This window comes from Astatotilapia calliptera, chromosome 18 (genome assembly GCF_964374335.1).
Source record: "Astatotilapia calliptera chromosome 18, fAstCal68.1, whole genome shotgun sequence".
In the NCBI taxonomy this organism is placed as follows: Eukaryota; Metazoa; Chordata; class Actinopteri; order Cichliformes; family Cichlidae; genus Astatotilapia; species Astatotilapia calliptera.
Window position 1 is genome coordinate 3,660,072 of NC_137439.1, and position 14,772 is coordinate 3,674,843.

General features: G+C 42.5%; 1 protein-coding gene across 2 annotated transcripts in view; it reads left to right on the forward strand.

Moving 5' to 3' along the window:
- Nucleotides 1-14,772, forward strand: part of tmeff1a (transmembrane protein with EGF-like and two follistatin-like domains 1a) — a 111,886-nt gene that overhangs the window by 76,062 nt on the left and 21,052 nt on the right. For both annotated transcript variants that reach the window (XM_026149311.2, XM_026149313.2), the window contains exon 4: nucleotides 3,188-3,217. In XM_026149311.2, the coding sequence (XP_026005096.1) occupies nucleotides 3,188-3,217 (30 nt within the window). The remainder of the gene's footprint in view (nucleotides 1-3,187; nucleotides 3,218-14,772) is intronic.

Genomic DNA, 14,772 nt, shown 5'->3' on the forward strand with positions numbered 1-14,772 from the left:
GATTTTAGAAAAAAAAGTATGACTTTCACTCGTGTTCCTTATTATTTTCCAATCTGTACCAACTGACTCCTCTCGTTACCCACGGTGCATATATTTCCGTGATTTATCTTTCTTTGTCTCATCTAGTGCAATTCTAATCATTACTTGTTATCAGTTTCTAAAGTGTGCTCTGCGCTCATGTATAACTAAATCTCCCCCCCAGCAAATCAATACAGCGTTGTAATGTTTCGTTTATCTAATTAAATCCCTGATAGACCCGTTTCCAACAAACGTCTGTTTCAAGCTCTTGTTTTATAGGTTTTGATTAGATTGTAGGAAATCAAACTAAACCATGAAGGACACAGAAGTGTGGTTATAAATGCATTATTTCATAAAATGTATGTTGGGTAACTTGTTTTCACAAGTTCTTTTTTTTTTTTCAGTGTTAGAACAGATTGTAACTGTAACATTTTGACTTCTCTGACAGGCTGTGGACTGATTTTAAGAACTCAGTTCAGTTTTGATGCTAAAATATATGATATTAGCTTACAGATGATTAAATGTCAAACAAATGTCAATAAAAGGCTGTCTCTCAGCTCACAAACCCCACATAACTACAAAAAAACCCCACTGCTGTAGCTTCAGATAGCATTTTGCTAATAACAATGTTAGCAAGTTTAGCTAAAGTTAGCTAGCTAGGTGCTACGTAAGGGATCAAGCACCTTCTGATCCTAAGATGATTTTCTGAGTCCTGTACAAGGAAGCAACTTCACCACACCCGGGATCTTTTCATTATCTGGATTCTCTCCTTGTAATATCAGCAAGTGGACACATGAAGGTGGCTATCAGCTGACACAAACATGCTTTAAGATTTCTTATTTAGCAAACTATGTTAATATAGATGTGGTTGGCTAATTCAACTCCTGGAATAGAGTATACTTTACTGTGAGTTACTTTATCAATTTAATTCTAGCTAGCTGACTAACTGTGTTTTGCTACCTATGGTTATTATTATGAAAATATATTATGTGATTAGAGATGTTATTTGGCTAGCTAGCCAAAAACTATTACCTGACCTGAAAAACTTGGACACCAAACAGAAACTGGGAACGTTCCCTTTTTGGCCTGTGGTTGCAGATCGGTCTACAACGTCTCTTTATGCTCTCTTTACACTTAATGTCATGTCATTAGCAGTCACATGACTACAAACACTGAATACTGGTCATAAAATAGTGCATCAAAGAACAAGCCCCACTGCTCACTGATTTTGGAAAAAGATTTAAACCCTTCACCTTGAACATTAAATAATTTTCTCTTTACTAAATTAACATCTCCCTCACCCACTGATGTTTTTTTTTTTTTTTTTTTTGCTTTTAAGAGGTTGAAGCAGAGTCCCACCTACAGTTTGCAACCAAACTCTTAACGTTTAATCAATACCATACTGACAGAACCATTAATATCTGTACCCACTCTTGGACCATTTCTTCCTGCTTTCCCATGAAAAACAATCTCATCATGACTTTGTAAAGAAGTGAAGCAGCTAAAGGTGAAATTTAATTGAACAAAGCAGCCGGTGTCCATTTCTTAATGCAGCAGCAGCTGCGTGCCAGAAACTCCAAACGCGGCGTCCATTTCTTAATTTGAGGCAGATGTGCCAAGTTTTATGCTGTCAGTCAATTTCCTGATGGAGCCGCAGGTCTGAGCCAACGAGGCGCCGCAAACATAATCCTGTTTATTTAAACCTGCTGCCAGAGAGGAATACACCCTTACATCCACATACCTGTACCTGCTGTACCATGATTGACATGTATTTGCTCTGTTAATGGATGAATGAATGAAAGTTGATCAATGAGTACAAGATCAATAGCCCTGATTTTGGGGTTCAGTACAAATGTTTGCAGCTTCATGTGTCAGCCTTTATATGTTTGTGCCGGTTTAAACATTTGAATTATGCTTGAAGTATATTTTGGTTCATTTCTGTTCAAATTTGGAAATTATAAGCTCTTGGTTTGTAGCTCTTTTTAACCCGATGGCTCACGTGATGCCTTTAGGCACAACCCATTGATAAATCTCATAGATGGAACAATATTTAAGTTTGTAGTCCCCCTGAGTGAAATAGCGTTATTTTTACTAACTATGGGGTTTGATTTAGTACTTGGTTTGAGTAAATCAAAGCAGAACCATTGAGGCTATTCACACAAAACAATAGATCATGATTTGCATGATTATCACTGAAAATATAAAAAAAAATGCTAAAATTAGTCACTTGGGTGGTCTATCCAAGTAGAGTCTATGAGCTCGGTTCTGCTGGAGGTCACTTCCTGTTGAACGGGAGTTCTTCCTTTCGACCATCTCCAGGTTTTTGCTCGTAGGTGACTGTGTACTGATGCTATATAAATGGGTCTGGTTCTTGTTTATACCAGTACCAATTAGTCCAATCCACTGAAACTGGATTGGACTAATTGGCTTTGCAGTTTTAAGACCCAGGGAAACCAGCCCGCCAGTGCTTTGTAACAGCCACGACCTCTGGCGATAAGGAAAGGCTGCTCTTCATAGAGGACTCACGCTCGGGGAGACATTTTTTGGTTGACTCAGGCTCCCAGAAGAGCTTCGGAAACTTTTGTGTCGTCTTTGCATACCTCCACAATGGTATATTATTTAATCTTTAAAAACATTGGAGATTTCCCGCCTACCACCAGAGAGAGCCCAAGTACCACAAGTGGTACGCGTACTCCCTGGAACATCTCCAAGGTTTATTTTCACTTACTGTATGGTAGTGACAATTTTTACATGCACACCTCTTTCAATAATGTTCAAAGTCCCTGATAATCGCAGTAACAGTGGCTTTAATGCTGCAAACCTGCTCAAGCCCACACCGAAAATTCATCATCAGTCAGTAATGGAATTGATTTCTTTTTAAAAAGCCCAAAAGTCATACAGTCTTATGAATCCGTAACATGGAGGGCATTTGCATATATCTGAAATCTTCCCTTGGATGTTCAGGGCTGCAAATTCTAGTCGGGTTTACAATAAATAACAACTTTATACATGAAGTTTGTAAAAGCACATATCTTAAATAAAAGATCTTTATATAATAAACCACTAAAGGAGCTAAAAAGCTGCATGGCTTCCCGTCCAGGAGACGGTTGGTTTAAGGGTTTAATAACAAGCAGAAATCTGATGGTTTGTGTCTCTTGTGTCTTCGCAGATCCCGGTTCTGGTTCAGGAGACGGAGACGGTGAGTGTCTGTCTTTCACTGGGCTATTTAAAGATTTCATTTCCTGCTTCACTTCTGCTGCGGGTGAAAGTCAAACACAAATCAATTACAGCAGAGTCGTTATCTGCCCTGCACAAACATTAACTGCTTGTATTGTGAGCCGTCTGTGATATGAAGAAACTAATCACTGAGGTCAAAACGTGGCTGAACGACCCCTCCACGCAGAACCGTTTATTCTGCCTCTGTGAGTCCTTCTGTGCCTCTGCAGCCCCTCGCTGAATGTTAACTCCTCTAATAAAGGTTTCATTAAGTCCTCCCTGAAGAACACGATGGTGTTGTCTGTCCTGTGGGAGTCGAGCTTAAAGCCTCGCTGTTGCCAAATTTGGCAACAGAGACATTTTGCAACCATCTGTGAGCACGGACCACAGTGTTTGTTGTTTAATTTGGCTGCTGGAGGGGTTTTAATTGGAGGCGGCTGCTCGAGAGGCAGTACCTCCACCATCCGCTGCCATCTGCATGTGGGTTGGCCTCTGAGCAGCAGGAGATGGAAGAGCTGATCCATGGAGGATTAGAAAAGGTTAGGAAAACTAACGGCAGCTCTTTAAACATGTTCACACCTGTTAACTTGTTTCCTAATAGTAAATCATGGCTGAATGTGACATGCAGAATAAAATTGACTAAAACACACATTTAGTTCTTTATTTCACTTTGTTAACTGTACATGTGCACAAATCTGTGTGCATTTATGATGAGAATACCTCGTTTATATTCAAACATACAATTTTATACATTACAAACTAAGCCTTTATGTAAGTCATCGACTGAGGAACCTCAACTTCATCATTTCAATCAAACGTCTGTTGTATTGATCTGGTCAGGTAAGTATCACAGGGGGTTGTTAATCACTTCCAGCTGCTTTAGTGTTAATGAAATTTATAACGGGTGCACAAGAGGGGCAACAATGAGACAACCCCAAAAACAGGAGCAGTTTTTAGACGTAGAGAGCGCTGACACGTTTTCCCTCCTCATCGTTTTTCGCTGTTTTTTCACTAGTTTGGCCGTCAGTGTCACTAATGGTATCATGAAGTGATACCTGGGCCCTACAGAGTTTGCTCCTCCAGGATGGTACATCAATATCTGTCTCTCCAGGAGACAGGCAGTTACTCTAGGAGAGCTGGGCAGGACCGTAGAAGGCCCTCAACCCATCAGCAGGACCGCTGTCTGTCCAAACTACTCTGCTTTATTAAGACTGTCATTTAATTGAAAAAAGTTAGCGTTCATCCTCCAGCTTCACTGTGTTTATGCTAGCCATAGCTGTGTAGCTAGCCACCACGCAGCACCTCATTGTATACCAGCTAGCCCGACTTCAGTAACCCTACAAGCGTCGCTGCTGTTTATTTTTCTGTCTTCATTTATGTTGGAAGTGATAGCAGAGCTGCACGTTTTAATTTTTGCTGTGGCAGCCTTCCAGGCCTTCCTGGTTTGTGCATGTCGAAGCTCAGTTTGGTCTTCGTGGCGTTTCAGCCGATGACACGAAATACCATCCTGCGGTGGCCTTGCTGGATCCGCTGTCCACCCGCCGTGTGATGATACACCGCTCTCAAGGCTCTGCTGGTGCTGCGCTATTCCCTCTCCGATGCAGAACGGCTGAGAAACTCCTCTCTCTCTCTCGGGCTTGGGTGATGGTACCGCTCTCGAGCCCACGGAGAGTACGCTGTCCTTGCTAGGATGACGGCGGATTCCTCTTCACTCACGTCTTCCTCTGACAGGTGCCGGTGCGAGCTGGCCTTGCCAACTCCCCGCTGCTGGCCGCGAAGGATTACCGCTCACTCGCAGAAGCGGATCAGATTCTCCTGGCAACCAGGTGCTTCGGCATCCAGGCGATAGTTCCCGACTCACCGACAGCATCTACTGCACCACCACCGATTCTCCCGGGGGCCTTCAACTCATCGATGGTGGCTGGGATCGCAGCGCGGTGGCACCGCGGAAAAGGGCAGTGTTTTAAGCATCAGCGTGACAACGCTGTGCCGCCTTTGCAGTTTTAAGACCCAGGGAAACTGGGTCCAGCGCTTTGTAACAGCCGCAACCTTTGGCGATAAGGAAAGGCTGCTCTTCATAGAGGACTCACGCTCGGGGAGACATTTTTGGTCGACTCAGGCTGCCAGAAGAGCTTCGGTAACTCTTGTGTCATCTTTGCATACCTCCACAATGGTACATTATTTAATCTTTAAAAACATTGGAGATTTCCCGCCTACCACCAGAGAGAGCCCAAGTACCACAAGTGGTACATGTACCACAGTTTGAGAATCACTCCTCTAGTTGTGCCATAGAATACCAGAACTGGCAGATCCACCACTGGCGCCCTGTGCTGTGAATGAGTGAGAGCAGATTCACCCTGAGCACATATGACAGATGTGAAACAGTCTGGAGAACTTTTTAATGAAATCCAAAGCAGATTCTATTCTGTTGTTTATCTTAGTCAGTGCCTAAAGCTCGTGGGCACAGAGGAGGATAGGATCATAGATCAACCAATAAACCAGCAACTCTGCCTTCACAGCTCTCTTTACCACAGTAGACAATCTGTCCACCAATATCCTGCTCCACTCCTCCCCTACGTATGAACCCTGAGATACTTGAACTCCTTAACTTGAGGCAGCAGCTCCTCTCCATCCTGAGATGGCAGTCCACCTTTTTCCATGATGGAAAACTGCTCCGGTGTGAGCTGGAGACTGATGCTTGCTGAATTCAGAAGGATGCAATCTCTACTAAATAAATCAGAGAAAGTAGGTAAGAAAATATGCCCTTAAAGTAGGTCATCAACTGGCAGAGTTTTCTAATGAGATCTGTTAGGTAAAATATTTTACCCTATTCATGTGTAATGTCTGTCCTTTAAAATCTGAAAGGTTCCCTTCAGGGCTGATAAGTTCTTTATGAAGAGTGATTTGAATGATTACGTGGAGATGTGGTGATTTTCCTTCCTCACAGATCATCCGTGTGAATAATTTCGACTTGATTGGGAGACATGATGATGCCAAGTCCTTCTTCTCCACTGTAATTTGTAATTTTCTTTGGGCTTTGCTGCTTTCATGTTCATTTTTTGAGGGTCAAATTGTTACAGCTCAAGTTTAAAGGCTTGGTTTTCTCTTTGGTAAAGGCTGACTGACAAATGTGTCTGCACAAAGCTTTGGATTCAAACACAAAGAAGCAGACTTGCGTTCGAATTTAACCATTCAACATATTTTTTACTTGCACTCAGCTGTTTAAATATTTTGTTCATTGGCCGTTAAAATGTATTTTCACTGCTGTGCTGCCCTACTGACAATAGTGCAGCACAGAGTGACTCAACGAGAACAAACCCATCTGTAGATGTTAGAAAAAGCAGCAATTGTTGCTCTTGTAAACCAGCTTGAAAAGCTTTGTCCTTATAAACGATGGGCAGTTTGTAAAAATTCATCCAGAGTGGGTCAGATTGTTTAAGCAGAGACATTATTACTGTGTGTCTGACCAAGCCAGAGCGGTTTTCTCGTGGTGCGATTATTTGCAAAATCTCTGCACAAATGTAAATCAATTCCAGTCCATGCTGGGTGAATGTGGATCGTCCAGCCGCCACTGACTGTCAGGAGACGACAGCAAGTTTACCGGCAGTGTTTGAGGGCCATTGGAAACGTCATCACCCCGTATCGATGGGCCGTGGAACAAACATTCGTCTTAAAGTCGAAGAACTTGAGAAACCACACAGCTGTGATCCTGACAGTGACATGCTCCGTAGGTGAGAAACTCTAATTGTAAACAGTGACAGTAGCTGTGAAGTTGTGGCAGGAGCGTTAGTACTGCGGTGATACGACACCGTGTGTTTGACCTGCTGGCTGAAGTTGTCTGTGAGAAATCCAGGGCAGATTTACTGAGTGAGAAAGATTCAAATTACCAAAGTGGATACAGGATTACATACATTTACATTAGTGCATGAGCAAGCTCCTCTTTAGAAACGCAATCAACTAAAAATTCTGAGATTGTAAAAACAGGCATGTAGAGCTCTGCTTTAGATTGGTGTCAGGGACTAATCAAACACAACTCCAAGATTACTGGTGATGACAGCAGAGGACACGGCCTTCAGACGACTCCCAATCAAGAGGGTCATGATTTGGGGTACAGCAGTGGCACCACACAGTTTTAAATGGAGCGATGGCCGTGGTGAGACAAAATGAAAGCTGCTGATGAAAGATCACACTCGCCAAAAGACTCACTAGAACGGTGTCCAACTGCAGCCTCGATGGCCGGTGTCCTGCAGGTTTTAGATTTCACTGTGGGTCAACACACCTGAATCAAGTGATTAGTTCATTAGCAGGCCTCTGGAGAACTTCAAGACATGTTGAGGAGGTCATTTAACCATTTAAATCAGCTGTGATGAATGAAGGACACATCTAAAACCTGCAGGACTCCGGCCCTCGAGGCCTGGAGTTGGACACTCCTGCACTAGAAGATCCAAAACGTCCATAAAATTGGGCTCCAGCATTCTTCATTCTGGGAATGACTGTCCAGATGGTAAATGGCCTGTATTTATATAGCGCTTTACTAGTCCCTAAGGACCCCAAAGCGCTTTGCATATCCAGTCATCCACCCATTCACACACTGGTGATGGCAGCTACATTGTAGCCACAGCTGCCCTGGGGCGCACTGACAGAGGCGAGGCTGCCGGACACTGGCGCCACCGGGCCCTCTGACCACCACCAGTAGGCAACGGGTGAAGTGTCTTGCCCAAGGACACAACGACCGAGACTGTCCAAGCCGGGGCTCGAACTGGCAACCTTCCGATTACAAGACGAACTCCCAACTCTTGAGCCACGATCGCCCCAATAACTTAGAAACCTTAAACTGTCCACTAACCAGTCTTAACACGACGCTTCTGCATCTGCAAAGCCAGATTTAACCCTGTGTCAGGCCGTGGGTTCGTTCATATATGAGCATACGCGATGAGATTTATTTTCCCCTCCATTCTTAGCAGTTTGAAATTTTATTTCAGTATTTTCCAGGTAATCTGCAAAGGAAAGGAAAAATCTATCATTTCAGTGCATGACCTTTTTTAGCAGTAAATTGCAGCTGTAATAGCAACTAAATAGCAGCTGTGATTTAGCTCTAAATTGCAGCTAAATGGGTTTCCAAAGAAGTTTCTGCTTCTTGGTTAAGTCATTAAATATACATTTATTATATATGAGCTTTTGAGAAAATAGCTTTAACATTTAATGTTAGATAAGGAAAGAAATATAAGGTTCGTGCATTACAAACATAAACCATAAACAGCTGAGAATCACCTAATAAAGTCACATTATTTACAGGTCAGTGAGACAAATCTTTAACTAAAACAAAGCCAACTCGATCTATAGTGACTGGAAGGAAATCCATACTAACTTCATGTTTATTTAAGCTTTTAAACAGCTTAAATGCAACAAGCAAGAATATACCTGTATCCTGTAATCTACATCTAATTTGCAGCCTTAAAAAAAAGTTTTAATGAAAGTTTTTAGTTAATAAGCTGGAAAATACAGAACCTGTGAGTCACCTCAGCTCACAAATACACGGCTGAATGAAAAGGCTCCGTAACAGCAGGTCACTGCAGTTTTTCACACCATTTCACAGGAGGAGCGAGTGCATCTGCTCGGGACTGATAAAACGAAGCCTGACATTCACAAACAACAACAAACAAATCAGCTGTACAAGGCGTGAATAATTCATCCAATAAATAACGTCTGCGTTAGAACAGAAATACCTCCGCCGCTCGAGTCACGCACACGGTTTCATTTCAACAAACCCATTAACTTCTCAGAGGCATTTTTGGCACTAAGCGTCAGCGCTGATCGCACAGTAGCTGGAATATAATTTATAGTTTTTAATTCTGTGTCACATTAATCATTTAAAGCTTATTGTTTCCTTCCTTTGTCTTTGACTGTCACATCTGTCCTGATCTGCAGTCATGCTAAACGTATTAGTTTCATGATAACAGACGCTGGATTAAACACATGATGCTGTGGATGATTCACGGGTGGCGACCTGCTGCTTTCGGCCTCCACCCTGAGCTGTCAGTTTGATACTTTAACCTTTTCTGTCGACGTCTAATTAGCCTTCTCCTGCCTCTGTAGTGTGTGTGTGTGTGTGTGTGTGTGTGTGTGTGTGTGTGTGTGTGTGTGTGTGTGTGTGTGTGTGTGTGTGTGTGTGTGTGTGTGTGTGTGTGTGTGTGTGTGTTGAACCTCGATGCCTCCTGGTCTGAAACTGAACAGATGTCAGCGATGTGATGATGAGGGGGAGGATGAAGACCTGATCTCTGTCCACTTCTGGACACAAAACCGGTTTAAGGTTTGGATGATCAGAAAATCAGATTCAGTGGATCTTTTACTATTTCATATTTTTCGTGTGTTAAATTATTTTTATTAATGCTAAAGTGTGAATCGATTGTAGCGCAGCTTAAAGAAATGGCGCCTTCCTTGACTCTCAGTTGCCTTGGAAAGCTTGAGGACTGATTTCTAAATGAAAGACTCCACAAAGATGGGTTTTCCACAGAAATCCAAACCAATGGGATGTTTAAAGCTGCTCCCATGTGTTTTACCTCAAAACCTCTTGTCAACAGCGAGCAGCATCCACACATAACTTCTCATGAGGGCAAAAAAACCCAGCTGATAACATCCTGATGATGTTAGCAACAAAGTTATGGTTAGCTATGTTGGATAGCTAGCTTTTTCTTTCTGTGTTACGGGTGTGTTTGGCTACTGTTAGCTAACATTAGCCAGAGGATAGGATGAAGCACGTGGACTGATTTCTACATGAGGATGGATCCAAAAGATGTGAGATTTAGCTGTGACGTAATTCAACCGTGGCTAACCTCGCTAACATCTATGAAATCCTCTATGAAAGGAGACATGACACATAGAGTATCCTGAACTTTATAATATCTGAATGACAAAATTCTAAAAAAAAAAAAGCGAGACGCCCACTATGTCATAATTATGAGCTGTAACCATCTAAACTAGACTTATTTACAGTCACAACAGTGAAACGGCTGTAGATGCTCCTGTAGAAAACACAAGTCTCGAAGATATCAACGTTTTATTTGTGATGTCAGGGAAAAGAACTACTCTACCCACAATTCTAAGTTGAAACACTGACTTGTCTGATTAATGGAGGTGGCTGTTACCATGGCAATGTTTAAACCCAGTGGCAAGCATGAAATTTGAGAAACAATTAGAGCGGTGATTGAACTCGGGAACAAAACACGGTTTACACATCGGAGCATGTGTACTTTACTTCAGTATACACACACACACATTCTCGTTTTGATATCTTAGTGAGGACATGTAATTTACATGATGTTTTCCCTAGCCGCTTACCCTAAATATCAAAAGTAAATCCCTAACCCTCAGCCTAAACCTAACAATAACCTAATTGTAACCTTGACACTAAAACCACATTTTGAGTCTCAAGAATGCCTTCAAACTCGTGAGGACAGACACTTTGGGCTGTGACTGTTGGTCCCCACAACTATAGTAACATTCCAACTTTTGGTCCCCACAAAGATATATAAACAGGTACAGACACACACCAGACTAAAACTATACTAAACACTATGATACTGAATCACTTTGCATAAGAATACTGGAAGTCATTTGCGTTAGAATCTTGCATTTGCAGTGCATTATAGGATGTGTAGTTCCTTCACTGTTAAGAGTGGTTCTGTACACAGCCTGGTACCTGCGCCGTGTATGAATTTGTCTTTACATAAAGTATGTGCATGCATGCAGACACAAAGTCTCATACACAGAGAGAGCACCACTTCTACACCCGTTCAATGATGAAACACGAAAGTCCAGATGTGACACTGTGTGGATATGAGGAGGCTTTAGCTGTTGGTGCAGTCGCTGTGTTTCTGGCTGTGGGTGGAGACGGCTTGGAGCAGCAGCGTCCTGCTGTCAGCAGAGTTGAACAGAAACAAAGGAGCCTCTCTGCTGCAGATCCCCGTCAATCGATCGGCAGCCTCCGAGCCCCAGCTGAGCTCTCCGTGTTCAATACATCCACACACAGCAGGCCAATCTGTCAGCCAGCAGGCCCACACACACACACACACACACACACACACACGCACACACACTGCAGCGTCTGTCTTCACCAGTCATTTTAATCATGCTTTTGCTGTCGAAATCTTGCAATAAGTGAGAAATAATAAGAGCGCGACCTCTCCATCCTTACTCATAATGCAGCTCTGTGTGTCTCGAGGTGGACATAATAATGTGAACATGCTACAGGCTGTCAGAGAGGCATCACCTTTTTTTAATGAGTGGCCAGCTGTTATCTGGCTGCCACACATTAATAATAAAACAGCAGCGTCTGGCTGTGTTAAAATAAACCACAGAGGATAATACTTTAAATAACACTGTAATTGTTTGTTTTTTAAACAAACAGGAATTTTAATTATACTTTTTTATTTAAAGCTTCTATAAATGTGTCTGTAACGAGCGATACGAACACTGGAACGCCCTGTTTAGAGAAATCGTGTTTCCAGCGTCGCAGCCAGACTACCGACTACTGAGTGAGTTCAAGAGAGATTTTAGGACGGACTGGTTCTTATATCATGCTCTGTACAGCATACCTTACGTCTGCATGCTTTCTATCTAACATCACTCTCAGATGGTTCAGTATCTTGCCTAAAGATACTTTGGCAGACTAGAGCAGCCTGGGATTGAACCACCAACCTTTCCTGCGCTGCCTCCTGAGCCACAATCTTTTAATCCCAGCCTCTCTTAAACACACTGCAGCTCGCAGTCTTCAATCGCAGGCTCAGAATTTGTTCATCTCTTCAGAGACTGAAGAACACGGAGGACGAAACCTTTCAGTCTGTGAATATTTCTATTCTTTTGGTTTTGATTTTATAGTTTTTACAGTTTTTTTGTACTTTGTTGTGCATGTCTGTGAAAAACACTTCATAAATAAACTAGACTTGCTTACTAAAACTCAGATATTGCCACAGTCCTCCTTCATAATAATGCCAAGATGGTGGACGTGTCAGCTGACCAGCTCCCGTTAAGTGAAACCAACATTTCACAGTAACGGTTGCAGATGTGCAACATGTGCGGACAGATGCTCGCTTCCTTGAAAGTGAACAGTGGAGCTGTTTTGTGTAACGTTTCACAGACAGACAAAGCAGATGTCTTTGCATCGTTGAACTGAACGATGATGATCTGGACTGATTCACTCACAACCTCTCATCTGCTTAGATTTAAGGGTTAAGGATAAATTTAGTCTTGTATCATCAGCGAACAGTCATTTAAAGGAAAGCAGTATGACAATATGAGCGCTGTACCGTATATGTCTCCACTGCAGTGTTTGCTGTGGTTTTAAAGTCTGTTGAGACAATAAAAGTGTTGGTGAGTGCTCGAGACACTGCTGTGTTTATGCTCCTGTTACAGTCGTGTTTTTGTTCAAAGCTGTGTTTGATTGAGACTGACTAGTTAGCGTTTTGCACCAAACTGAATGCAGTTATTTAGCATGTGGTTGGACCCACCCAGCATCCATCAGGTGTGGCTCTGCGGGGCAGCATTCTAAGCAGCCGCGACCACTAAAGCACAGCTTGGCCTTTCACATCATTCAGGAACCATCAGAGTAGAAAATTGCTCAGAGGCTTTGTATGCATACGGAGATCTTCCCGCATCCTAAAAAGGCGACTTCATTCACCTTTCAGCCAAACCTAAAAGTCTGTGATACGTCGAAGTCACTTTTTCAGCATCTTTTTAAACAAGTAATAAAACGTCGAGCTACATTTGGACCAAATCAAATTAACAAAATCAGTGATTCCCAAAGTGTGGCACGCAGCCCCGCAGCGGGCCATGAAGGTACTGCAAATGGGCTGCATGAAGTCATTACAATAAACACTGACAACAATAGAAAAATCTAGTAATTCTCATAAGATTTTAAAATTAGAAGTAGAAAGGAACATATGATCTTTCAAACTTGGATACGAGGTAATCAGTGAGGATGAATCTGATGCAGGTGCAGAATTAGATTAAACGGATTATCATCTGATGTCATCCTACATGAAAACCCTTCAAAATAAAATCCTCTGGGGTCAGTTTCAAAAGCAACTTCTAGTGCTGAAGGACTTTTTTCACTTACAATTTAAAGCTTCCTTGAAATCTTTACATGATTCTTCCTTTTCTGATTTTTTTATTTTAAATCCTGATTTTGGATCATAGTAAATTTAAATCTCCTGCTTGTGTATTAATCAGAGTAGACTGAAGGTTTAAAGACGAGTGTTGGTGATTTTGTCCAACACTGTGATTTTGGAGTAAAGGCTCTCTTGCTTATACGTGTACTCGTGTTTTATTTCCAGTGTTTTTGAGGGTGCTGCTTGTTTGCAGTGGAGCTGCAGCTCTGATCTCACCTTTCTTTGGATTTTAAGGTTGAATAGATGTTTTAATGGCTCCGGGCGCAGCTTTGAGGATGCTCATTACATTTCCTGCGGATTAATCTCCGTCCCCTTGATGGCTCTGAGCTTTTCCTCTATTACATGACAAAATTACACTTGATGAATCATGAAAACTGCTCCCTTGATGAAAGGCGGGTTGGGATAATCCCCGCGGCTCTTTGATATTTGATGCTGTGGGTTGTTACCGCCTCATCTGCTCTGAACTCGCTCCCTGCTGGAAAATAGACGCCGTCATGCGAGATGGTATTAAACGCATCCCCCTGTAATGGTAATAATAATAATATCATAAGATGATAACGCGTTGTCTCTGTTTCCATTTGGCCAATAAGCTTCGGGAGCCTCTTCACACGTTCAGCTGTGTCTGATAGAAAAGCGCGTGAGCCGTGTCGCGTGTTGATGGTGGAAAACGGCGCCTGCGGCGTTAAGGGCACGGCGGCGCTCACCGGAACAGAAGCTGATGTGAGCTGGAGGTTGTTTTTGAAATGAAATCAGGTTTCTGTTCTGGAAAGATGTGCACAAATAATAATAATAAAAGCTAAGTATGAGGGGAAAGTGATGAATAAAGAGTTTCACAGCCAGCAGAGCAAAACAGACGGCGCGCTGAAATTAAAACGAGTTTTTTGGAGAAACAACAAGCAGAGTGTCACAGGTGAATAACGGCACACTTTTCACAGTACAAGCTCTCATCTCTGCTCCTCAGTAACAGTGTACAACAACAACACCATGGCTCCTCCTTTACAACCCGTCTTTACTTTTAAGTGAAGCTGAATTTATTCAGACGTTATAACTGTGTTTAAACAGTCACAGGTTCTGGGTTCATGTGTTGGAAGAGCAAACAGGTCAAGGTCTGGTTCACCAGTACTCAGTGTGGCACAGAGGGCCTATTCTGCTTCACCTGCAGCATGAAACAAGCTGTTTTAGCTCTCTTTAAGGCACCAGATAAACAGAAGGTGGTGGGACTTCCTGTGCCTGACATGACCATATTAGGGAAATCTCCCCTCTTTGACCTCATACAGAGTTAAGAGTAGAAACAAACCCTGCATGTATCGTAGTTCAGGCCTTGAACTTTTGGATCAGAGTGAATCACTGTGACCTGAGCTTTTGTTTTACT